Genomic DNA, 25170 nt, shown 5'->3' on the forward strand with positions numbered 1-25170 from the left:
TCTGGTTTCATCCTTTCTTCCTCTTCCCTTTACCTCTCTCTCTTTCTGTCTATCCCTGCCGTTTTCTCAACACTTTCAGAGTATCTTCAACCATTCAGGTGTACCCTGAGCACAAAGCAAAAACGTCCGGTGTAAATCTAACTCTGAATGGTCTTTTTTTCCCCCTTTTATTTTGTATTGTTCATACCGACGGCAGTTGTACAGGTAATGCAGTATCTCGCAGGGAGAGAAAAGAAAACAAACGGCGGTTTTTTAAGAAAAAGACACATTCTTACTGTGTCTTCTTACTGTGTCCCTAGCTATGGTCTGTGTGGTGTCTGCTGATGAGGCGGAGCTGGAACCAGCAGCGTACGCAGCAGAAAGTCACACATCAGTACTGCATGCTCCTGGGCCGCCTGCCAGTCTAGAAGCCCACACTTCATTAAGATAAGACGGGACACCATCCAACAATAATATAACCCACCAAGCATGTTTTGTTTATGCAAGCGGGACAGTCAGGTTCCAACAAGCACTATCTGGTGCGCCGGTTTACAAACAGATGTTTATTGATCAGCCAAGATCCAGCTCTTTGCATAGTCGGAGACTAATCCACACTTTGATATTTTATTACCTAGTGTTGCTACTTAATTTACCGGGCCGACTACATCACAATGCATGTGCATTCCCAGGAAGTGCAAAAGTGAGAACTGCAGGTTCAACTTAAATGCGTGTCTGCGTGCGCTCACAGCAGTTGTGAATGTGTTTCTCAATGCTGACTTCCAATAGCTGCTCTGTTTGCTCCGTTAGCAAACATCCAGATTAACACAAACATAGCGCCACTGTTGGTCAATGGACTGACCCCCACCGCCACTCTGTCTCCAGTCTCAATCGATCTCGAATACTTTTCAACTGTTGACATCAACAGCTCAATCCTCAACACCAAGGGTATTCATTTACCAACCTACCTACCAACAGTCATTAAGACATGTGAATCCCTTGACTCCTTCAAAACCGCTCTCAAAGGGCACCTACGGATGGCTGCAATTCGTAACTGGCATCTGAATGCTTATATAATTATGATGAATTCCTGTTCTGTTCTTTAACTACATAGAAGTGTCTATTTGTATGTCTCTATATGTTTTGATGAATTGAACAATGTGGACCCTGTTGTAAACAAGTGTAATGCTTAATTGGGTCGTCCACTCACAGTTAACAGTCTCTGTATTGAGTTTGTGCTTGAAATGTACTGTAATTCTACAAACTGTTAATAAATATTTCAATCAATCAATCAATACCGAATTCATTCAGTGAATGTTAACAGCCTCTATCCCAAATTGGCCGAAATTAGAGGAATATTCCTAAACGGTAAGGCTAACATATTGAGATTCAGTAAAACCAAGCTCGATGAATCAATCAAGGACCCTGAGATTGAAATAGAAGATTACTCAATAGTCAGAAATGATAGAAACAGAAATGGAGGAGGTTTTGCATGCATGTTGAATACATTACTCGTACTGACTTGCAGCATGATGGAATTGAAACGGTGTGGGTTGAATTCCTTAAAAATCGTCACATAAAAAATGCTAAATCAGTACTAGTCGGCACAGCCTACAGACCTCCTGGGTCCTGACCAGCAAGGCTTCTATACTTGAGGGATACTTAGCTGAGGAGGAGGGTGCAGAGAAAATCTTCTAATTACCAAACCCACAAGGGTGTGTGACTCCGCTCAAACCACCATTGATCTCATTCTTACCTCGGACAAATCCAGAATCTCCAAGAAAGGGGTTATTGTATTTAGCGATAATTTTATGACTTTCTGTACCCGCAAAAAAACTAAAACTAAAGACCGGCTGTCACAAAACAGTCATATCTAGGAACCTCAAAACCTACTCGTGTGAGCCTTTAACCAAGAACTGGAGAATCTGGATTGGTCTGATGAGCTCAGGAACCCACTAGTCGAAGAAGCATGGCTTGGGCTTCAAAACCAAATTTACATCAGTACTAAACAGCATGGCTCCTTTGAGAACAATCAGGGTCAAAACCCACTACATACTGACTGCAATGTGAAAGCCAGAGACAAAAAAAATGCTCTGAACTTCTAAAATGAAGTGTATTTTCAGGACTCTTCTGACTGAGACATTTATTGATGAAGGTTTGCACTTTATTTGTTGTGGTCTTTGTTGTTCTCCATGTCTCTGCCCCATAGAGCAGGACTGATTTTACATTGGAGTTAAATATTCTTATTCTTGTTTGTTGTTGTATCTCTCTAGAGCACCAGATGTTCATGAGGAGTAGGAATGCTGTTCTTGCCTTGCCTATCCTAGCTTTCACATCTGCGCTTTGGTGTGAGCAACATCAAAGCCTTCTACAAAAATCTAGGTGTTTGTAAAGATGACAACTGAGGAGGTACCGGTACTTAAAAAACTGAGTGCCCTTCAACCCCACAAGACCACTGGCCATGACAATATTCCCTCCAAATTTCTCAGAGACTCGGCCATCTCTATAGCTCCAATCATCACCCACATAATAAACCTCTCCAACCAACCTCTCTAAACCAAACAGGGACAGGTCCCCCAAGATTTAAAACTGGCCAAAGTAACCCCCCTGCACAAGAAAGGGAGCAAATTAGACCCCGGCAACTACCGCCCTATTTCTATTATTAGCTCCATCTCAAAAGTGATGGTCTATGAACAGGTTGAAATTTTGAAAAGTATCTTGCCACAAAAATATTAATGCACGCATTTCAATCTGGCTTCAGAACAACCCACTCCACTGACACATGCCTCCTCTATTTGAGTGACCACATCAAACACGAGGTGGATGCTGGCAAATACTGCGGCATGGTCAAGCTGGACCTCCAAAAGGCTTTTGACACGTGACCCACTCCATACTGGTGTATGGAGTGGGAGTGGACTGGCGTACTGGCAATTTGGTTTTAATAGCACATCACCACTTTTCAGGATTCAAATTTAAAAATAGCAAAAATAACAGATAGACTTTCAGATCTGCTACTTTTGATAATTACATTAAATGTGATGGTGTAGACAGAGGAATCAAGTAGGGCGTTAATTAAAAAAAGAATCACACCCGTGTGAAGTGAGGGGCGCTAATATATTAAAGTCTAACTCATGTTGATTAGGTGATGTAATGGTGATGATGTAAAACAAACACAAACATTAAACGCCATTACTAATAAAGAGACAATATGACGTACATTTTCCCTTCATTGTCAATGCGTTAAACATTAAACCTGTGTATAGGAGGGGCTAGCGTCCCTCAATAATCAGACCTGTCTGAAGTGAGTGATGCAACAGCGCCCCCTGTTTGTACCCTAAACGGACAGACAGAGAGACATAGGAATGGACGGAAGGACATTGCTGGTTCTAGGAGTGGTTGCACCACGCAGTTAGAAGGACAAAGCTGGTTCTAGGAGTGGTTGCACCACACAGTTAGAAGGACATTGCTGGTTCTAGGAGTGGTTGCACCACACAGTTAGAAGGACATTGCTGGTTCTAGGAGTGGTTGCACCACGCAGTTAGAAGGACATTGCTGGTTCTAGGAGTGGTTGCACCACACAAAAAGAAAGTTAGAATATGGAGATAAGAGGCTTCTGTCCGACAGGCGACAGCAATGATAGAGTTGTTGCTTATTGCAGTTGACACTCATACTGTGCCAGATGTCACAGAGAACCAAAATGAACCCCACTGAACAGCCCCAAAAATCTATTTATACTTTCATTTATTCTTGGTTGCGCGTTGGTGTATTGTGCAACAACAATAGCAGATCTATGCGCTCATTGCAGCGACGCGCTGGCCATTGGGAAAATCGGAACGGCCGGTCTGGGCCAGCCGTTTATCTTTTATTATTATTATTATTTAATAGGACTATTTAATTTCCAAGATACACAATTATCTTTTAACAAGGTAGCACTAGCAGCCTATATAATCATGTTGCTTTGTGACATTACACAATTTAAAGCCTCATTGTGCATCACATTGTGACAGATATGTGAGCTTGTAGATCAGCTATCTTTGTCATGCAACACTGGCTCGCATGCAAGTATAAATCAATCTACAATACACAGTAGACTGACAGACGGATGACAATCAGGCAGGTAGACAGATTGATCAATAGTCATACCCTGCAGTTTGAAACATGTCTAGTGTGTGTGTGTGTGTGTGTGTGTGTGTGTGTGTGTGTGTGTGTGTGTGTGTGTGTGTGTGTGTGCGCGTGCGTGCGTGCGTTATTATAACACCAAAACTTTATGACGATGACACCCAAGATGATATATTCAATCATTTTCCTGAGAGTAGTAGTAATTATACATCAAGATGATCATAGAAACTCAACAAGACACAAAAGTTTCCCTGTAAGCCTGGAGCCAGTAAAAGAGAAAGATTTACAGAGGCATAATAAAAACAACAATGTGTGCATCTGAAGTGAACACTGTTTCAAAGTCATGCATCAGTCTTCACATTGTCCTATCTGTCTTTGTATTACGCCAGACCAAGAGAGGAAGATAAACAGAGTGATGCAGAGACAGAGAGAGGGAGGGAGGGAGGGAGAGAGGGAGGGAGACACAAAGAGTGGAGTGTTAAACAGACTGTCTGCGAAGATAAAACACACCAAGACCCATGAGAGAGGTCCTCTTTATGTCTGCACTTGAAAGACACGCGCAAGCACACGTGCACAGTTGCACACACATGTGCACACTGCACACACACAACACACATACAGTCGCACAAGCGCGCACACACACACACACACACACACGCACGCACGCACGCACGCACGCACGCACGCGCAAACACAAACACACACACACACACACACACGCACACAAAACCATAAACCAACATTAAACTTGAGTAGCATGATAACAAATATTGCATAAATTAAAAAGCTGAGCATGGATTTGGGAGGTTTGCCACATGTGTGTGTGTGTGTGTGTGTGTGTGTGTGTGTGTGTGTGTGTGTGTGTGTGTGTGTGTGTGTGTGTGTGTGTGTGTGTGTGTATGTGTGCGTGCGTATGTTCATGTACAGTATATGTACAGTAAGTGTATGTCTTTGTGACTGAATCACAAATGGATTTCTATCAGGACTCTCCACATAATAGTAGTTTCTGACTTTGCACAGCATTTCTGAGAATCGTAGATACTGTAGCAGAGAAAAAGTTAATAAACATCATTCTCTTTGTATCCACATTATTTGTATCCAGTTATGAATACTGAGTATGAAGTAAGAGTGAAATGGCCACTGTATAAATATGGTCAATAGACAAGTTGGGCAGTCGAACCCCCCAGCCACTTCCACCCCCATACCCAGTACCCACCCACATGCAGCCACAATACCAGAGGGAGCCAGAACAACGATCTGGTACCAGCCACTTTCAAAACAAATGTGGGTAAATTGTCCTTCTACAGCACTGCCACCCAAGCGTGGAATGCCCCTGACCCCCTCCCTAAAAAAATGGAGTTCACTTGCATCTTTTAAAACAGGCCTGGAAACAAGGGAGAAGAAATGATCCCCCCCCCCCCTTCCTTTTCCCCCTCCCTGTACAAAGTGTACATAGTGTGTGTTATTTTTTGATGTGACAATATTGATTTTTATTAACCTGTGATGATATTGAAATTTGTTTTTATTGTCATATCTATGAATTGATTGCATAGGACCTAAATGGAAATAAGACAGCAAGGACCTTTTTTGGACTAATATATAAGTGTTTGACTGTACTCTGTCTGTTGCTGTTTTTACATTCCGTCTAATACACTATTCAATCGATAAAAAAAAAAGACCACATTTAAGTCATTATCACTTCACAATGCGTTAAGCGAGATCAAAATGCCATTCAGAAGAAAATCAATGCTGGATGCAAAGTTGTGTCAATATGGGGTGTTTTACAGCAGTAACACTCGATATAGTCCCTCTGGCTGTCAGTGCTCGATGAGACTGTCTCAGTAGAGGTGGCAGCGGGGAGCACGGCGGCGCAGTCACTAGCACTGTCACCTCGCAGCTACTGACCCCCAAAATAATTTGGCGACCCCCCCCCCCCCCCCCCCCGAGGGGTCGCTAAAAACTGGTCTCTATGCCTCCCCCTGGCCAGCCTGATGGAGGGGAAAGGAACTGGTTGGAACAACGTGTTACAACTCGCTACGTGTGGGAAACTCCCCCCTGTCAGGTGAAAAGAAGCGGCTTGGACTTCTCATGCATGGAAGGAAGCATGAGGTCAGTCCGTTGCTCTCCCCAGGTTGGCAGAGGTTGTTCAGTGCCCAGGATTACACTACTAGACAGTTGATACCGGGTGCAAAAAAAATGGATTACAAAAACGTGGGATAAAAATGAAATGAAACTAGAGGTGGCAGCGGTGGTGGGATGTTAACAACAGAGAGCTAAATCATGTCATCTCAGTGTGAACATTGATTGCCGCATTACAGGAGGTATGACAACCTTGCTAAAGGTGTTTGCCTTGTTTGAGAAACCTGTTAACTGAGGATTTCAACTGTGAGCGACTACAGTACTCATTTGTCACCAAATGAGTACTGACTGAGCATCTAAACAACTTTGTTCTGACTTCTGTATATCTGCTGCTAAAATGGCCCTATACTCGTCCTTTTTTATAAATTTCTCCTGCACTACATTCGAATTCAAATTGCGTTTTTGTGATGGTGGCCTCTTTGTCTTTCAAACTGTCAGAGTTCCAAATGTTTACTAAAACACTAAAACATTGAAGCTGATGAATGGGTTCTCTCTCCTGATTGACTGAAATTGGTGACCCTCCTGAAAAGTTATTTTCTGTTTACTAAAGAACGGGGAGACCGCTGTTACCAAACCTCCATGTCAATGATTACTAAGGGAGTATAGATTAATCCTTTCATAAAAAAATCACACCCGTGTGAACTGAGTGGTGCAACTCCCCCCCCCCCCCCCTCCTCCTTCTCCTCCTCTCTCTCTCTCTCTCTCTCTCTCTCTCTCATTAGCAGACAACAGAGCAGCACTATCTCGCTCTCTGTTTCTGGCACAGACTAATAGTCATATACTGGTGCTCAGATACACATAGGTACACACGGACATTGCTGGTTGTAGGAGTGGTTGCACCACTCAAAAATAAATACAGGCCTGGGCCATGGCTCAGTGGTCCAGGCACCTTGGCTGGTAATCCAGTCTGGCAGTGTGCCGCGGGTTCGACTCCCGGTCCCAACGGCCTTTACGTCATGTCTTCCCCCCCATCTCTATCCCCATTTCCTGTCAGCCTACTGTCTGTCCCTCCATAAAAAAAAGAATAATAATAAAGGTGAAAGCCACAAAAATAAATACAGATTATTTTAAACCAAAAAACTTCACTTACACCTGTAAATTTGTAAAATAGACAAAAGATACTTAATAGCCTACTATAAATATGATTTATCTTCTTGTTGTGGCATAATGGCAAATATGATTTATCTTCTTGTTGTGCCATTCACTCCTTTTCAGGACAAAGGGTGCTTTTTTTTAAGGAGATCGAATATTATGACACTTCTTTTGAGTGAATTCCTGGCTTTGTGCCAACACGGTAACACCCAGAGGTAGCAGGTCTTTGGATGGAATGGGCTGAGGAGAGAGGAGTCAGAGGGCAAACAAGATGGAAGCCATGGAAGGAGAAGGTCCTGTCTGTTTGCTGCATGATTTTTAATACAAATCAATTTGTATGCACCTTCTCAAGGACAGTTATGAATACTGAATGAATATGTCATCTCAGCATGAACATTGATGGCAGAATTACAGGAGATATGACAACCTTGCCAAAGGTGTTTGCCTTGTTTTAGAAACCTGTTAACTGAGGATTTCAACTGTAAGCGACTACAAAGCTTGTAGCTAGTGACATGAATGAATGATTATTACCGCTTGAAAAGTTCTCATGAATATAATCTGTTTGTCTCCAAATGAGTACTGACTGAGCATCTAAACAACTTTGTTTTGACTGCTGCTAAAACTGCCCTACTCGTCCTTTGTTTTTTTTATGTTTTTATGCACTACATTTGAATTCAATTATTATAGTCTTTGTTTTTCAAACTGTCAGCACTGTTGTAATTTCAATCCCCAACTCTGTAACCTTTTCTATACAAAGCCGTTCGATGTGTATGCTTTTACATGGAACGCTTGTTTTCTGATATCAAAGGTATGACGTGTAAGACAACTGGATCAGCATCTGTCTATGTTTTTCTGTTTAGATGACAGCTGCTGCTGTTGGCAAATTCTGTATATTCACAATACCCTTTTTTATGCTCCCAACAAAAAAGGACTGTCGCAGAAGCTCGGGTATAGCCTGAAGCAGTGATTCAAAAGCAGTTTTTCCCAAACAAGAAGAATATGATAAAGCTGTGTGACCTAGTAACCAACTAAAGTTATAAAACTCACTTCATAACAAAATGCCCCCCATGTCTCCCTTTTTCACCAGTCTTTCCCCCTCTCTCTCACATGCTCACAACCTCATATGACAGCTGCCCATTTTAATAGGCTTAAGAGAAACAGAAAGAGAAAACAGAGAAAGAATGAAAAAAGGACGAAGGGAAAGGTGAGAGAGACTGACGAGGAGAGTAAAAAGAGCCCAAGGCAGAGAGTCAAGGCAGAGCCCGATGCACACAGTCAAAAGAATGGATAAAGTGAAGATAGACAAATTTGAGTGACACAGTCAAGAGAAAGAGCCCTCACCGGTTTGAGGGTCCAGCAGGAACCTTGCGTCCTCGTTCCCAGAGACCACCTTGTATGCGACGGGCTCCAAGCCGCCGTCTCTGGTGAGGGTGGACATGCTCAGCACCTCCGCCCCGACCGCGAGGGATTCCGGGACCTGGGCCGTGTGCTCCGAGCTCAGGAACACCGGCTGGTAGTCGTCCAGGGAGATCACGCTCACCGTCACCGTGGCGACGGAGTACAGCTGCCGCGGCAGGCCGCGGTCCGTGGCCTTCACCTTGAGCTCAAAGGCGGGCGGGGTCTCGGAGGTGAGGGCTCGCTCCAGTCGGAGGATCCCAGAGAACTCGTCCAGGGAGAAGTAGCCCCCGTCGCCCGCCAGGAGACTGTACTTGACCTCAGAGTTTATGCCTGGAGGCGCAGGAGGAACGGAGACGAGGGAGGAGAAAGAGAAAGACTTATTACCTATTACCTATAAGTGTCATTCACACACCTGACACACAGCATACTCCTCCTTAGGGGAGCAAATGTTCAAAGCCACATCTTGTCATCTGTTTGCTGTGTGTGTGTGTGTGTGTGTGTGTGTGTGTGTGTGTGTGTGTGTGTGTGTGTGTGTGGTATGCTTCAGAGCTGCTGGGACATGTATTTCCATTAGTCTTTATTACTGTCAATTGGACACACACACACACACACACACACACACACACACACACACACACACACACACACACACACACACACACACACACACACACACACACACACACACACACACACACACACACACACACACACACACACACACACACAGGCATACTGTTGTACGCACACATGCAAACATAACATGCACACACCTACTGTAGTACTCACAGTCTTACTTCAGGTAATCTCTCAAGACAGATTCAGAGTTCTACATTTGAAGCTCATGAAATGTAAGCGACCTATAGTCATCAATGGGAGTCTGACCCCATGCCGCCTAAGCCTAAGCTTGTATAGTCAACATTTATTTATTATCTATTGAGCTATGCGCTTGGTGGAAACAATACGCCAGTCAGTCAACACCATATTTCACCATATCGTTTTTCCTTTTCGGGAGAAATAAAGTCAGACATTGTTATTTCAGCCAATCACGTAGCAGCGACCTAGTCATGATTGGCTGCCTCCTAAGCTGACACGCGCACCGCGTTAATGTGTGCACCCAACCATAGACATAAACACTGCAGTGCGGAGCGGACTAGCGGAGCGCCTGATAACACCGGCTAATGTTATGAGCTAACTGGAGAGCAGGAAAAAAGAAAAAAAGGAGCACAACAGAGACAGCGCTGGGGGCGTACGCTGGCCAAGTGGTCCAGGCGCATGTCACATATAGGCTTTGGCCTGACAGCGCGTTGCGTGTTCGAGTCCCGTTCATGATGACCTTTGCTGCGTGTCTCTCCCCTTCTCTCTCTCCCTCTTTCCTGTCTATCTTCACTTGATACTATCAATAAAGGCAGAAAAGCCAAAAACAAATCTTAAAAAAAATAAAGAAAAACACAGACAGCGCTTGTTTCACCTGACAAATATGTCATAATTTCTTGTTTCCAAATGGGTTCCCAGATTGTACTTTAGGTATCTCATTCCTCTTACTTTGCAATACATTTTTGAGGACACTTGTACTGTACCATTGTTTGTCAGATGGACTTTTGGAACACCATATGCATGCTTCTAAGGTTGACAATGAAAGTAGGGCAGCTTTTCCAGGCCACCTGTAAGAGGCCACCTGTACGATGCTTGCTGCGGAGGTTCCTGTGAGAGGCCTCCTGCTGAGGTGCAGAGGTCTTGCTCCTTTAACAGCCTCCCCGCGGAGGGCTCGCTCCTGTAAGAGGCCTCCTGTGGAGGAGGTGCAGAGGGCATGCTTCTGCACATCTCAAGGAGTGGCTCACCGCTGCTCTGCTCTGTCTTGTCCTGCTCAATTATGACGCCTGCCTACCTACATGTGTGTGTGTGTGTGTGTGTGTGTGTGTGTGTGTGTGTGTGCGTGCGTGCATGCCCATTTTTATAAAGGGCTGCACATGCTTTTGTATCTTGTGTGCACATGTGTACGTGTGAGTGTGCACACGCGAGTGTGTGTGTGTGTGTGTGTGTGTGTGTGTTGTCCACGTCCATGAGGTTAATCTACAGTATACTGTACTGTACTGTATACGAGGGATCATGTGTGTGTGTGTGTGTGTGTGTGTGTGTGCCTGTGCGCAAGAGGCTATACTGTGCATGTGCCTACCTGTCTGTGAATGCACGTGTTTGTCCGTGTGTTTGTGCGTATGTGTGTGTGCCTGTGCGCAAGAGGCTATACTGTGCATGTGCCTACCTGTCTGTGAATGCACGTGTTTGTTCATGTGTGTGTGTGTGTGTGTGTGTGCGTGTGTGTGTGGATGCGCGTGTGTGTGCGTGCGTGCATGAATGCGTACATGAGTGCGTGCGTGCGTGTGTGCATACCGGTGTGTGAGTCTTCCTTGTCTATACGAGTGTGTAGAACTGTCCTTTCAATCCCTGATCAAACATAAAACACCACACCTAAACTATTGCCACACAGCTGTTACGTGTCAAATAGAGAAGAGGAAAGGGAGAGAAGAACATGTAAGGGGAGACCTTGGAAATTAGTTTTACACTAAAACTGTCAGTGGAGCTGACAGATCCAGAGTGGAAGGCATCTTTTTCATTTCAGACCCTGTACAATCAGAGGTCAATGCTCTCAGAATACAATATGCCAGAAACATATCTATGGATTCCTTCTCAATGGGAAACGTTTTTGACCCTGAAGAAGATGCATTGTGCATCAAAACAGTAGTCGTTTGTGTCGTATATCGTTAAAATAGTATAGTGACTTCTTAGCCTTGGATCAAGACTAGGTCTATCATGTATTTTATTGAGTCTGACTTTTACTTTTTTATCTACGACAGATACCAAAGTAAAAGTCACTCTCGATAAACTACATCTATTATAGTCTTTATCCAAGGCTAGTGACTTGTATACTCCATTATCTTATTTTGGTTCAGTTGTTGAGAAATAAGCATTTCTCTCTTTTATTTATATTTGATTAATACTTAGTGGATGTTACTGAATTAATTAATAAATGTGCATAAGTAATTATGCCACTACTAGCTCATCAATGGCAGGTAGAATGCACATCTAATAGCTAAAGAAATAGCCTCACACTCCTCATTGTTAGTGAGTCATTTCACGCCTTGTCAAGGTTTATTAATTGGCTTCATTGATGAAACATTGCTGTGTGAATAAATGTAGCTGTAACTGTTGGGTGCAGCTATGAGAACTATGACTAGTTATATCACCACAAAGAATGAAATCTTTACAGTATACTCCCCTTTAAAAAATATATACGTTTACTTCAAATGTCTAATCATCAACTGGCACAGCAGCGAACAGAATATCAAATAGCGTATTCCTTTTCAAAGGAAATAATGCAGAGGACGATGATGCACTTTAGACAGGATCTGAGATCAGTTGAGGGTCACTGATGCCCAGAGGTGGTGGTACGGTATAATACCTGATTTATACTTGGCTGCGCGCCGTGTCACAAACTGAGGCTGGCTCGTTACGGACCCTGACAGTACATTACAAACTCCGGACCAAGACATGGTAAGTTAATTGAACTCTCAGGATTTAGCAGTGTAGCGTCATGTTTAAGGCACAGAAAATAATAAGTATCTGTCAACACAGCTGTGGTATGGCTCTATGTGGGTGAGAGATCAGAGCTGCTCGGACATGTCTCTATTAATCTTTATTATGTTGAAGATCAATCACACGTGCACGGTGCACGCACGCACGCACGCACACAGAAGAACATTTCCAGTATCCTTTTTTATTAAGAATCACCTACACCGCAGCGCACGCACACACACACACACACACACACACAGCTACGCGTGCGCACGCACGCAAGCATGCACGCACGCACACGCACACACACACACACACACACACACACACACACACACACACACACACACACACACACACACACACACACACACACACACACAGTGTTGACATGATTAAAGAGACGAGGTAAGCAGAGTAGTCACAACAAGTTCTGAAATTCGAGAGAGCCACAAAAGAATTCTTCAACGTGTTTATTCAAAGGAAGTATTGTATGGGGGCCATTTCAAAGGGGGGCCCAATGGATCGCCTTTTCAACAAATGTGGGCCAAAATGGGAAAATAGCCCAAACTTAAAAAGTAATCTTGCCAGTATATAGATAGATAAATGATAAACTATTTAACTACTATACCATTAACACCAATGACTGTAAATACTGCATGAAATTTAAGGGTCACATTTTACAGTAGCCATGTTTGCCAATTTTATTTTGAAACATCATGAAGAAAATATTTTCTTAAAATCAGAAATAGAAATCTATTTGTCTTTCACAGCCTTCTTTTTATCCCCATGGGCAAACCATTTTTGTATTTTTTTGTATTTTCTTTTTTAGCCGAAGACTGACTGAACACAAGACACACATAACTCCATTATGTAGCATTAGCTGTTGTTTAGTCAAACCAATGCTTTCACAAACATTATGCCTGAGTTATACTGATGATTTATGATGAGCAGGGTGAATAGACTCATTGGACAGATGACAGACCCAGGCCGTAGTTCTGTAAGGTACACTTCTACCATCAGAGGACACTGGCATGAGTGCCTCGCCTAGAGTAGTAACCTGTGGGGCTGGGTAAATGTACTGTATTTTTATTTATTTGTATTCTCGTATATGTGATGTACTGTCTTACCTTGTGGGCCACGAGCCTGTAATAAAGTTTATATATATATTTATACTGATGACTTGTAGATAATTACTTGAATGAGAGTGTTAAAGTATGAATCAGGTATTCGGTTACATGTTTGAGCCGTAATCTGATCCTGAGTGAAAAGTGAAAGTGAGGCTAGAGTACAACATTGTGTGCGGGCTGCCGATTATAGTTGAAAATGGACTCTAAATTGACTTCAGCCATTAGGTTATACTACGTGTATTTTCATCTGTCAGAAGTCGTTGATAAGATTTATTTGCTTCCTGACAGCCAGAAAAAGCACATTTCGGTCATAAAATCCATCAACAATCACTAGCTGAGCTGGAGGACTACAGTGATGCACTGTAGATGTGTCTGTTGAAGCTTTGTTGGACAAGTCAGAGCATGGGATTTTCAACAGCTAGTGAAATCCAATAATTTTACAGCGTGGGCCATAGGCCAAGAACAGGGTTTGTCTGCATGTACTGTAAATCACCTCAAAAGCACAGCACAGTACAGTACGTTGCATGACATCATGAAACAGAGGCACGTGTGGAAAACCCGAAGGGCCTGAAGTAAAAGTAAAGGTCCGTGCACAGTGCACAGACTGCACACTGCTGCGTTTTTTGGTTTAGTTTTTTTCCCCGAAAAACGTGTCCAATCTGCAAGGACCTTTACGAGTGTGAGAATTGGGGTGTAGTTGTCTGCATGTAAAAGTATGTATAAAGATGACCACACGAATTACCCACATGACATGACATGGTACGGTACGGCCCTGCACTTGTCTATCGAAATTATAGCAGAACGTACTCTGCTTTTTGTTCATGTTAATTGAAGTACTACACAGAGTGGCATACTGATGTAAAAATGTCAGAAAATGTGACATATCCAGCTGTGAGATGAGGGGTTTCACTGGGTGGCTTTTTTAACACTGGGGCATGGCCTAATTCTGTTCTACGATGATGGGTTAGTGATATATGGCCAGATTTGACTGAGGGACTGCCATTGGACTTTTTTGAATTTTCGTTTTCTCATGTCATATGAAAGCAGGGAATAATAGCCTCAAATTGACATATTGGTTGTTCAGTTTGACCCGCCAGTTTTGGAGATATGGCTTATAGAGTAATGTCTTGCAGAAAACAGCGAGTTGAGAAAACAGGCTTGAAAGGTTCACTTCTGTGGTCTCTAACATTACACCTAGCTACCCATTCTAGGCGGGAAGCCCTGTTTGGTGTTCTAACCCTTCTGGACGGGAACCCCTCTTAGGGTTCTGTACAGTATGTACAGTATTCAAAAATTAAAAAAAACGTTGATGCTGCTATATAAATATTTGAAGTCAAAGTATTTATAGTCGGTGTTAAAGTCAAATCTGGTCAAATCTGGTCACATATATGGAATCCTATGGAACCTATAATTACCGCATAGAACAGCCACAACATCTGATCATCCTTCACTGACTCTGGACCAAAACCTGTGTCCACTTTCTCCACTAGACAAATACATACTACTTTCTTCACTTGGTTGTCACCGGTTATCTTAATGACAGTCATCTGGCACAACCAGATGTGATTTACAGCACAAATAGAGGTGAAGACCAGGTGGGAATGGGATGAGGAATGAGAAACGTTCATATTTTCCTCAACAACAATGATTAAGGTGCCTGTGGAATTCATTCCACGAAAACCGGTCACCAACATTTATTTTCAGAAGCTTTTTTCATCAATTTAAATGTTCCCTTTAAGATTGTGTAAAAATTACATGGATTTTATCTTCATATCGGAAATTATTATAAATTTCAACCCCGTTACTATATTATTCTATATAAAAATACATTCAAATATTAATTGAATGCCTGAGATGGGAAATTATGTTTTTCTGATAGCTAAAGATGTCCTTAATATTGTGGGCTATTCAGAAAAGTAAAACCTTTCGGTCAAATCTTCCACAAAAGGCCAAATCGTACTGGTTTCGTGGAATGAGCTGGACAGCACTATGGTGTAAATATGTCTAACTCTAATATGCACAGCTTCAATGGTACAAAATAAAATGAGCACATGGGGAGTGAGAGGGAGCAAGGTACTAGTATGGAAGGAAGGAGTGAATGAACGAGTGAAGCAGAGAAGGAGTGAGCAAGTGAGAGAAGAGTGAGTGAAGGAGCATGGGTAGAATTTGGTAATTTCAATTTCAGTTTTTGTTTTTGCTTAGTATGGTATATATAAATATATGGGGATGCCATGGTTAAAGTGTCTTACCACATGGTTATGGAACAAAACACTCACCCGTATCGGGGTCCTGGGCATATAGGACGGCGACGGGGGTTCGAACAGTGGTGTTATCAAACACAGAGATGTCGTAGTGGCTGGCGGAGAAGCGCGGAGGGTTGTCGTTCATGTCCTGGATCATCAGCTGGATGTCCGCCTGGCACGAGCGCCCACCGCCATCCGTGGCCTTGGCGACCAGGTTGTGCTCCAGCTCCCTCTCCCGGTCCAACACAGCCAGCGTGAACAGCTCACCTGGAGCAGGTGTGCAGATGAAGAGAAGGGAACACAATGGGAAGGGAGACTTTAAGCCAGTGTGTGATTGAAAGAAACGTGTATCGCCTATTAAGCGATTTGTGAAAAGACCCCCCCCACACTAGCGCTATTTCCTATACATTAAACACAATAGGTCAATTCTTTTTATCGTTCCTGCTGTTCTACATACTGCCAACCAGGTGAAGAAATCACAGACTGAGCCTTTAGCCTTCGCTTTTATGAAATATCCGAGATCTTTACGGTCTTATGGAAGATGCTTCTAAATATATCGCAGCAAATTTAAAAAAGAATAACACTTATCTTATACTTTCTCTGATAACAACCTAAAACATGAACCTCGGTTGAAAAAAACTAAAGTTGTCCTTTAAGAAAAGATATACGAAGGGGAAATAAATCTACAAGGTCTCAATGCGTCTCAACACACTGAGATCTTATACTGTAGATTGGCTGTGCAAAATGCTTCCATATAGACGACATGCTGGCTTGTATGGAATCCAAATGACTGAGAACTTTAATCCATGAATAGCACTATGACGTTTACAGTAAATGGAGGTCAATGGGTCTGAAAAATGCATAGAACAGACAAGTGTCTAGATACTGTAATGCGCTGTTCGTCAGCATGTCAGTATGATAGGCACGGCCATTTTATTTCAACAATAAGGCAATTCAATGTGCTTTACGCAGAACATCAATTATAAATTATAAAATGACATTAGGATAAAAAAACATTAGCGGAAATGAGTCATTAAAAAAAGAACAGTTGGTAGAGGTAGACTAAGGAATGGCATCACTGTGTGTCATCAACCTGTGAGAAAGAAAAACATGTAAAAACCCAACAAAAGCAGAGGTGCACTGCAATGGCAATATAGGATAACCACTGGAATTCAAACAAAAGCTCGTCTGTTTTCATTTTTGTCATTCATCCATACCTTGGTGTAGGGTTACCCTGCCGAAAATCTAAACATACCCTAACCGTGTCCGTGGTAATATGATAGGATCGGGGGGGGGGGGGGGGGGAGACCTGCAAGATCAAAAATGCGATTGGCTGAGAATTATGAAAAAGAAGGAGGACGGTGCTATGACACAGAAGTATGATGGATGAAGGTGAAGTGGAGGAAGTGGAAAGATAGAAACTGAAAATGCACTGCCACTTACTGTAGCTCAGGGCTCTCTCGTTCTCTCAACAGCTAACAGGTCACAGGTATTTGTTCAAGCAAGTAAAGCCAATCTCCAACTCAAACAAACAGCTGAGCTCAACTTGGTGGGGGTAGCTTGTGTTTTGACCCCAAACAGACGCCGTTATTACCTGTCTTGTGGTTGAGATGGAACTTGTCAGCGTGAGGCCCGTGGAGGGTGTAGGAGACCTGGCCGTTGGCGCCCGTGTCTGGGTCCGAAGCAGACGCCTTCAGAATGAACTGATTGGAAGGCGAGTTCTCCATGACCACTTCCGTGTACACCAGCTACAACACATGGGAAAGTAATGACAATATTAATACTGATGAATCACTGTTTCAATTTACAATTTCGGCATTTAGCAGACACTCTTAATCCAGAACATTGTTCTTCACTGTTAATCATAACATGATTTATTTATTTTATTATTATTGTTGTTGTTGACTATTGCTACGCCAGTATAGAACATAATAATGATAACTAACAGATACAAATGAAAACACAGAAAATAGGAAATCAAAACAGATAAGAAAAATACCCCCACCATGCAAAAAAGAATAAAAAAAACATTTTAAGAACTATATATGACCTTCTGATTATAGTACAGTTTCAACACTATAGTCAGCTATAGCGTGAACCAGACTCACCTGCTCACAAATGGGACTGTTATCGTTGACGTCCAGCACGTGGACCTCGACGGTGGCCGGGGCCTGGAACTTTCCGTCGGTGGCCGTGACCGTCAGGATGTAGCGGTCTTTCACCTCGCGGTCCAGGGCTTCCTTCAGGATCAGCCCCCACTCTCCCTCGTCCTCCTGCACTATGGCAAACTGGCCCAGTGGGTCTCCGTCTGCGAGGGTAGAGCAATGCCCAATTTATACGCTTAGTTATGCTCCGCTGGAAATAGATTTCCGATCGGCTATTTTCAGACATACAAAGAAGTATAGATCGGGCTGGAAATGCTGTACTACTTTTCATTCATTTGGGAGATCCCGCAGTGAACAAAATGCTCGGTTACAACGGTGCCATGCTTCATAGAACTCACTTCAGTTGCACTACTACTACAACTGGAATCTCGTACTGTTGACCACTGTCATTGTGGGTTAAACAAGCTCAGGCGAAGATCAATAGTGGTTACTCAGAGTGAAACCTTTCCATTTTATTTTTCTCATCTTAACACTAACCCCCTGTCCCAGTATTTCCTCAGCCACTCCAAGGAATTACTTCTCCTAACAGTACAAGCACGCTAACCTCTCTAGGCTGGCAGTACCTCCACCCCCACTACTGACCTGGATGTTTGTTTTTGAGATACAGGCAAACATAGATACAGTAACTAGTTAGATAGTTATCTGGACGAATAAAAACAGTATTTGACTGTAGATCATGTCACTCAACAGACTTTCAAACAAAAACACACGGAAGCACAACCAAAAGATGAGGTCATGCCACCGTAACCCCAATGCAAATAATCCTCCATTGGACATTCACAAAAGAGATGTCTTGGAAGCAAAGCTGACTCCATTAGCGGCATCAGGACTTTGGTGTCTGAAATACAGCATTCAGATTTGTTGTTGCTTTTGGCTCTAGGGTGTTGAGTTGGTAATCTTGGGATGCTGTCTACCTGCCAGTTAGCCTGGGTTTGTGATTTTAAGGATGTAGTTTATCTATCTATTATCGTATCACACGCACGCACGCGCACACACACACACACACACACACACACACACACACACACACACACACACACACACACACACACACACACACACACACACACACACACACACACACACACACACACACACACACACACACACACACACACACACACACACACACACACACACACAGTGCCACACCTGTGATGTAGCAGGTGACCAGGCGGTTCTCCAGTGCCATGTCGGCATCAGAGGTGGTCATGGAGACGATGACATCACCGGGCCAGCTGTTCTCGACCACCGAGCCGCGATACGATGTCTCGGAGAAGCTTGGCTTGTTGTCGTTCTCGTCCGTCACCGTCACCTCCACCACCACTGACGACGAGAGCCTGGCGTCCCCTCCCCGGTCCCAGGCCACGACCTGGAAGCGGTACAGCCGCTGCTCCTCGCAGTCCGTTTCGCGGACTGTCGTTATCCAGCCGTCCTCCGCGCCAATGGTGAAAACGTCAGCGATGTTCTCACTAGTGATGTCGTCGGAGAGCGACTCCAAGCTGTAGGTCACCTGACCGTTCACATCTGCGTCCGCGTCATTGGCGGTGACCTGTGGGGAGAGGGACAACATTTGGCTTTTGGCAATGAGAGAGGCAATGTGCATTGCACACAGTCCTACTGATTTGGTTCTTCATTATTGTTTATAAGTCCATTTCATTGTTGGTTAGGTTTGGGGTTAAAATTAGGGCTTTAGGCTACTGTGGCTGTAAGGGAATTGTGATTTATTTTATTTTTTTATTAACTTTCTGTAGAGAAATATAGAGTTTGCTTGTTTGTTCACTCACTGCTAAGAAATGGCCCGGAGGGGCACTTTTTCTAGTTTGGTTCTTCATTGTTGTTTATAACTCCATTTCATTGTTGGTTAGGTTTGGGGTTTGAGGTTAAAATTAGGGCTGTAGGCTACTGTGGCTGTAAGGGAATTTTGATTTCTTAATTCTTTCTGTGGAGAAATATAATTTGGCCCTTATTTATCAACGTGGTGTACAGTACACCCAAAATTGGGTGTACACCACGTTGATAAATAAGGGCCTTTGCTTTTTTGTTCACTCACTTTCACTCAGACTCAGCCCTCTTTCCTGCTCTTACCAAAATCTTCTTACCAAATTCCACCCATGCTCCTTCTCTGCTTCACTCGTTCATTCACTCCTTCCTTTCATACAGAGAGCTCCCTCTCACTCCCCATGTGCTCACTATTTCTCCCTCCCTCACCTGCAGTAACTACCAGTAGGTACTATTTTTGAGGTATTTACTTTTCTAAGAGTAATTCCAATTTCCAATACTCTGCTATTGAATCCATTCAGGCCTGACGTCTTCAAAATAATAAGGCAAATTTTAACGATTTTTCAAAAATAGCAGACCTACAAGTATGAGCTTGTAGATCTGCTATTTTTCAATAGCTAAATTATAACAAAATGTTTAAAACACCAAAAGGGGTTCCCACTCAAAATGGGTTAACAATTATTTTTATACATTTGAAAACTTATGAAATGGGACCTTCTGCATAATGAGTACTTTCCACTTACCACCAATCGGTGACAACCTCGAGATATCTCAATAGCTATTTAATCCATCTGTGTCAACCTCGAGTTTACGAGATTTTGACTTTTACTTGCAACAGAGTATGTCTATATTGAAGTATTGATACTTTTACTTAACTATGTGAGTACTTCCGCCACCACTGCTCACCTGTATGACGGTGGTTCCAGCAGGCATGTTCTCAGCCAGGAAGGCCTTGTAGGGGCTGGCCTCAAACACCGGCTCGTTGTCGTTCACGTCCTGGACCTGAATGCTGACGGACACCAGCGAGGCCACGTCCGTCCCGTTGTGGTTCCCCTGGGCGATCACGTCTATCTGGTACCACTTGGTCCTCTCGTGGTCCATGGTCTTCTGAACCAGCAGCGTCCCGCTCTCTTTGTCCAGGCTGAACACTCTGTCCTGGTTGCTCTCCACCGTGTTACCGTCCACCAGGCTGTATATGAGCGGCATGTCGGAGTCCGCCCTCACCGAGCCGATCTCCGTGCCGACGACCACGTCCTCGGACGCCGTGAAGGAGTACAGGGGTTCCGAGAACTTCGGGAGGGGAACCTCGGGCGGCACCACCTTGACCTGAACGGGAACGGTGGTGTTCCTGAACGGCAGACCTCCGTCGCGCGCCTTGACCTTGAAGTTGAAGATCTTGTTCGCCATGCTGGCCAGGCTCTCCTTGACGGTCACGACGCCAGTGAAGGGGTTGATCTCAATGACGTCTTCTGTGATCTCCTCCTCTACCTCGTCCACGGTGTACGTCACGTCTGCATTTTTGCCTTCGTCCGCGTCGTACGCTATGATCTGGATCACGGGCGAACCTTTATTTACGGTCGACTGGATGGCAACGTGGTACGCCGTCGCCTTGAACTGGGGAGCGTTGTCATTCTCGTCTGTGAGGATAATCTTGACCGTGCAGAATGCCACTCTCCCTCCGCCATCTTTGGCCATTACTTTGATGGCTATCACTCTCTGAGTGGGGTTCTCCCTGTCCAGAGGCTGCGTTGTGATTATCTGCCCGTTGTTGTCGATGGCGAATGTCTCGTCGGCTAGTTTGTTTATGATGGTGTAGTCCACGCTACCATATGGACCATCGTCTGGGTCTATGGCAGCCAGTCGGATAACCCGGGTTCCAGCATCCGCGTTCTCGGCCAGCTCCGCTTCGTAGATGCTCTGCTTGAAGTGGGGGCTGTGTCTGTTGCTGCCCATCATGTCGATGTTCACGGGGGCTGTGTTCTGGAACACTCCGTCTGAAACTGCCACCGTCAGGTTATAGTAGGGATCCAGATTCCTCTTGCACACGTTGGAGAATGAGATGATCCCCGATGACTCATTGATGTTGAAGTACCTGCCTTCGTTCCCTGAGAGAATCTTATACTGAAGGTTGTTCAGGTCCTTGGTATCAGGGTCCGAGGCTTGGATTTTGATGACAATGTGGCCACATTTAGCCATTTCATCCAGCGCGGCTTCGTATTGGGATTCCATAAAGTTTGGCGGGTTGTCATTGATGTCAGTGACGTTTACAAAAACATAGGCCTCGGTTCTGAGTGGGACTGTTCCATTGTCGGTGACGAGGATTTTCAAATTAAAGTGCGTGTGCATTTCATGATCCAGCACCTGTGTTGTGACAATCAGCCCACTCTGAGGGTCCATCTGAAAGAAATTGGTTTCGTTCCCTTCTTCTGTTTTCACTATCTGGAAGGTCAGGTCTTTATTTCTCCCCGAGTCTTTATCCGACGCCGATAGCTGTATGACGGAGGTGCCCACGGGAAGTCCCTCTGCTAGGTCCACTGTTTGAGTCAGGTTTGAGAAAACGGGAGCATTGTCGTTGACGTCCTCTACTTCTATTTCAACCGTGGCTTCAGAGAAAGCGCCGGTCACAGAGTCAGTTGCCCGCACTGTTAACACGTGCATGGACTGGCTCTCATAGTCCAAGGGGTTGATGACGGTCAACACCCCCGATTTGAAATCAATGTGAAAATGTTTCGATACATTTTCCTCCTGGAGGTTGTAAATGAGCCGATATCCCTCTGGGTTCCTCGCCTGGACATGCAAAATGGTGGTGAAAGGGGGCACATTTTCGGGGACCCTGAGTGGGTAGAGCAGCGTCTGGAACACTGGGTTGGTTCGGTTTCTCACTTGGATGCTGAGTTGTGCCGAAGTGGTCAGGCTGGGCTTACCCTCATCCGTAGCCAGCACGGTCAACACATACTTACTTAGGGCGTCGAAGTCAAGCGGCCTTTGGAGGGACACATCGCCAACATAGGGGTCTATTCTGAAAAGATCATAATCCTCCTCTAATAAGTACATGATCGATGCACTCTCGGCCAGGTCGCTGTCATTTGCGGTCACTTGGTACAAAACATCTCCAGGCTCAGAATCTTCATTTATCAGCGTGAAAAAGGGCAGGTTGAGAAACCGTGGGGGGCTGTCATTGACATCCTCTATGTAGACCTTGACCTGAGTCACGGCTCTCCTCTGGGGCGTCCTCATGTCTCTTACCTCCACCATAACATCATACTCATCCTGCTCCTCTCTGTCAAACGGAACACCAGTGGTTTCCAGAACCCCTGATGTCTGGGATATGGCAAACCTGCCCATCGGGTTTAACACAGAGTACACTAGAGGCTCGTTCAGGTAGCTGCCCTTTGCTCTGAGTGCTGCTAAGGTTTTGACAGAGCTGAGATTCTCCACGACACTAGCCGAGTACACTTTCAGCTCAAATCCGAGATCACTTGCAGTCACATTGGTGATGTTCATCTTGACGAGAGCCGTGTCTTTGTAGAGGCCATCGGAGGCTTTGACAAGCAGCTGGTGAAAGGGTGTAAACTCAGAGAAACGGTTCACGGTGATGACACCAGTGTCAGGGTGAATCAAAAACTCGTTGTGTAGATTCCCCTCAATGATGCTGTATGACACTGCCGAGTCAGCGTCGTGTGCTGTCACCCGCACGACCTCCGTACCTTGGACTGCTGGGAAGAAGACAAAAGGCTCGTACACTGGCACAGCGAATATTGGTGGGCAGTCGTTGAGGTCTAAGATGCGGATGGTGACTTTCGCAGACTCCGCTGCATACAGCCAGGGCTCCCCTGAGTCCCTCACCTGAACGGTGAAGCGATACTCCGACTTGGCCTCAAAATCGACAGGTGACACCAAAGAAATGGTGCCCATGTTTGAGTCTATCTTGAAGACTTGAAGAGCCCCCGGCTCTAGAATGTGATAGGCCAACAAAGAGTTTGAGTCTCTGTCTGCATCTGAGGCTTGGATAACCAACGGAGCGTTCCTCTCCCCCATCACCACGCTGTTTACATGAGCCGACTCACTTATCTGTCCCACGTACTCCCGCTGCTGAAAGACGGGGGCGTTATCGTTCTCATCGATCACATAGACATGAACAACAGTCTCAGACAAGGCCCCTGTCATGGTGAAGGCCGACACTCTGAGCTCGTAGGAGGGGAATTTCTCAAAATCCAGCGGTTCTTGGATGGAGATGAACCCAGTGTAGGAGTTGATGTGAAATGTCCCATGGGGGTCACCTTTCCCGACGCTGTAATGCACGGCCGAGGGGCTAGAGGCCGAAACGGTGACCACGGGCGTCCCGGGCAGGCTCGACTCGCTGATCTCGGCAAAATAGTCTTCCGAGGGGAAAGCGGGCGGTGTTTGTTCAGAGATGCGTATGTGGACGTTGACGGAACAGAGGTCGCTGCGCTGAGGGAAGCCCTGGTCAGTGGCCTTCACCGTCAACTGAAACTGGTCCTGCGGCTGAAGATCCAGTGGTTTGGATAAACTGATGGAGCCCAGCTCGGGGTCTATGGAGAAGACGTGGTCAATGTTCCCTGTGGGAGAAGAAAGGAAGTTACATAGTTGCTCTCAGTTACAAGTTGTAACTGTTTAGTTCACTTGCCTAAAAGAAGTTCAAGTTAAAAAAAAGGTTTCCCATGCCACATTAAATAATAGATTTAATTGCGTATAGAATGTTTTATTTAAACATTTCCGACCCACAAAAGCAAAGTTTGAAACCACTGTAAGAGCAACAGAAGTATCCATCATACATTCATTCACTTTAAGTCCAACATTTTCAAAGTTACCCTTTGAAAACTCGTGCGTCACACCCGGAGAACAACGCACACAGAATATTATCTCTTAATTAGAATCTTAATTCTTATCTCTAGCTCATGTTTTATCTGTTTTCATCAGGGTGCATTTTGGCTCGGCAGAGCTTGTTTTAAAGCAAAGTAGAGAGGAAGAGAACTCCACATTGTAATGTATCGTCCTCATTCAGTTGATTTGACAGAAATATTAAAGAGACAGCACAAGAATATGAGCCGTACTGTGGCTGTATATTATGGCTCTGTCTGCTCTACTTGAGCAGACAGGAAAAGAAAGAAAAAGAGTAGGTACGAAGGAGGAAACACACTCTAAAAGCCACGCAGTCACATCCATCACTCCACCTACCAGAGTGTAGGGAGTAGCTGATGTGAGCATTGCTGCCCATGTCTTTGTCCAGGGCCTTCACCCGGAGGACCTCTGTCCCCTTGGGGGTCAGGTTGGAGAGGCGGACCTCATAGCGCGGGCTCAGGAAGGCGGGGGAGTGGTCGTTACAGTCCTCCACGTGCACCACCGCCTTCACAAAGTTCCGCTTGACGGGGATTTCCTGGTCACGCACCTGATGAAGAGAAAGAACACGCTTTACATTTGTTTACGGGGTGTGTGTGTGTGTGCGCGCGCGCGCGCGCGCGTGTGAGTCTTTCTGTCATTGCGGACTGTGAAAGGTTTTAAATATTGAAGGAGAAGGAAGCAGTGAGGTTC

The 25170-nt window shown here is 44.7% G+C and overlaps 1 protein-coding gene across 2 annotated transcripts in view; it reads right to left on the minus strand.

The window, feature by feature from the left end:
- The window catches only part of fat2 (FAT atypical cadherin 2), a 98934-nt gene that overhangs the window by 31881 nt on the left and 41883 nt on the right, over nucleotides 1-25170 (minus strand). For both annotated transcript variants that reach the window (XM_080774688.1, XM_080774687.1), the window contains exons 10-16: nucleotides 24817-25027; nucleotides 20524-24197; nucleotides 18988-19387; nucleotides 17779-17978; nucleotides 17265-17418; nucleotides 15704-15937; nucleotides 8668-9054 (exon numbers count right to left, since the gene is read on the minus strand). In XM_080774688.1, coding sequence (XP_080630814.1) covers nucleotides 8668-9054; nucleotides 15704-15937; nucleotides 17265-17418; nucleotides 17779-17978; nucleotides 18988-19387; nucleotides 20524-24197; nucleotides 24817-25027 — 5260 coding nt within the window. The remainder of the gene's footprint in view (nucleotides 1-8667; nucleotides 9055-15703; nucleotides 15938-17264; nucleotides 17419-17778; nucleotides 17979-18987; nucleotides 19388-20523; nucleotides 24198-24816; nucleotides 25028-25170) is intronic.

Source organism: Protomyctophum bolini, assembly GCF_963924005.1.
Source record: "Protomyctophum bolini genome assembly, chromosome: 10".
In the NCBI taxonomy this organism is placed as follows: Eukaryota; Metazoa; Chordata; class Actinopteri; order Myctophiformes; family Myctophidae; genus Protomyctophum; species Protomyctophum bolini.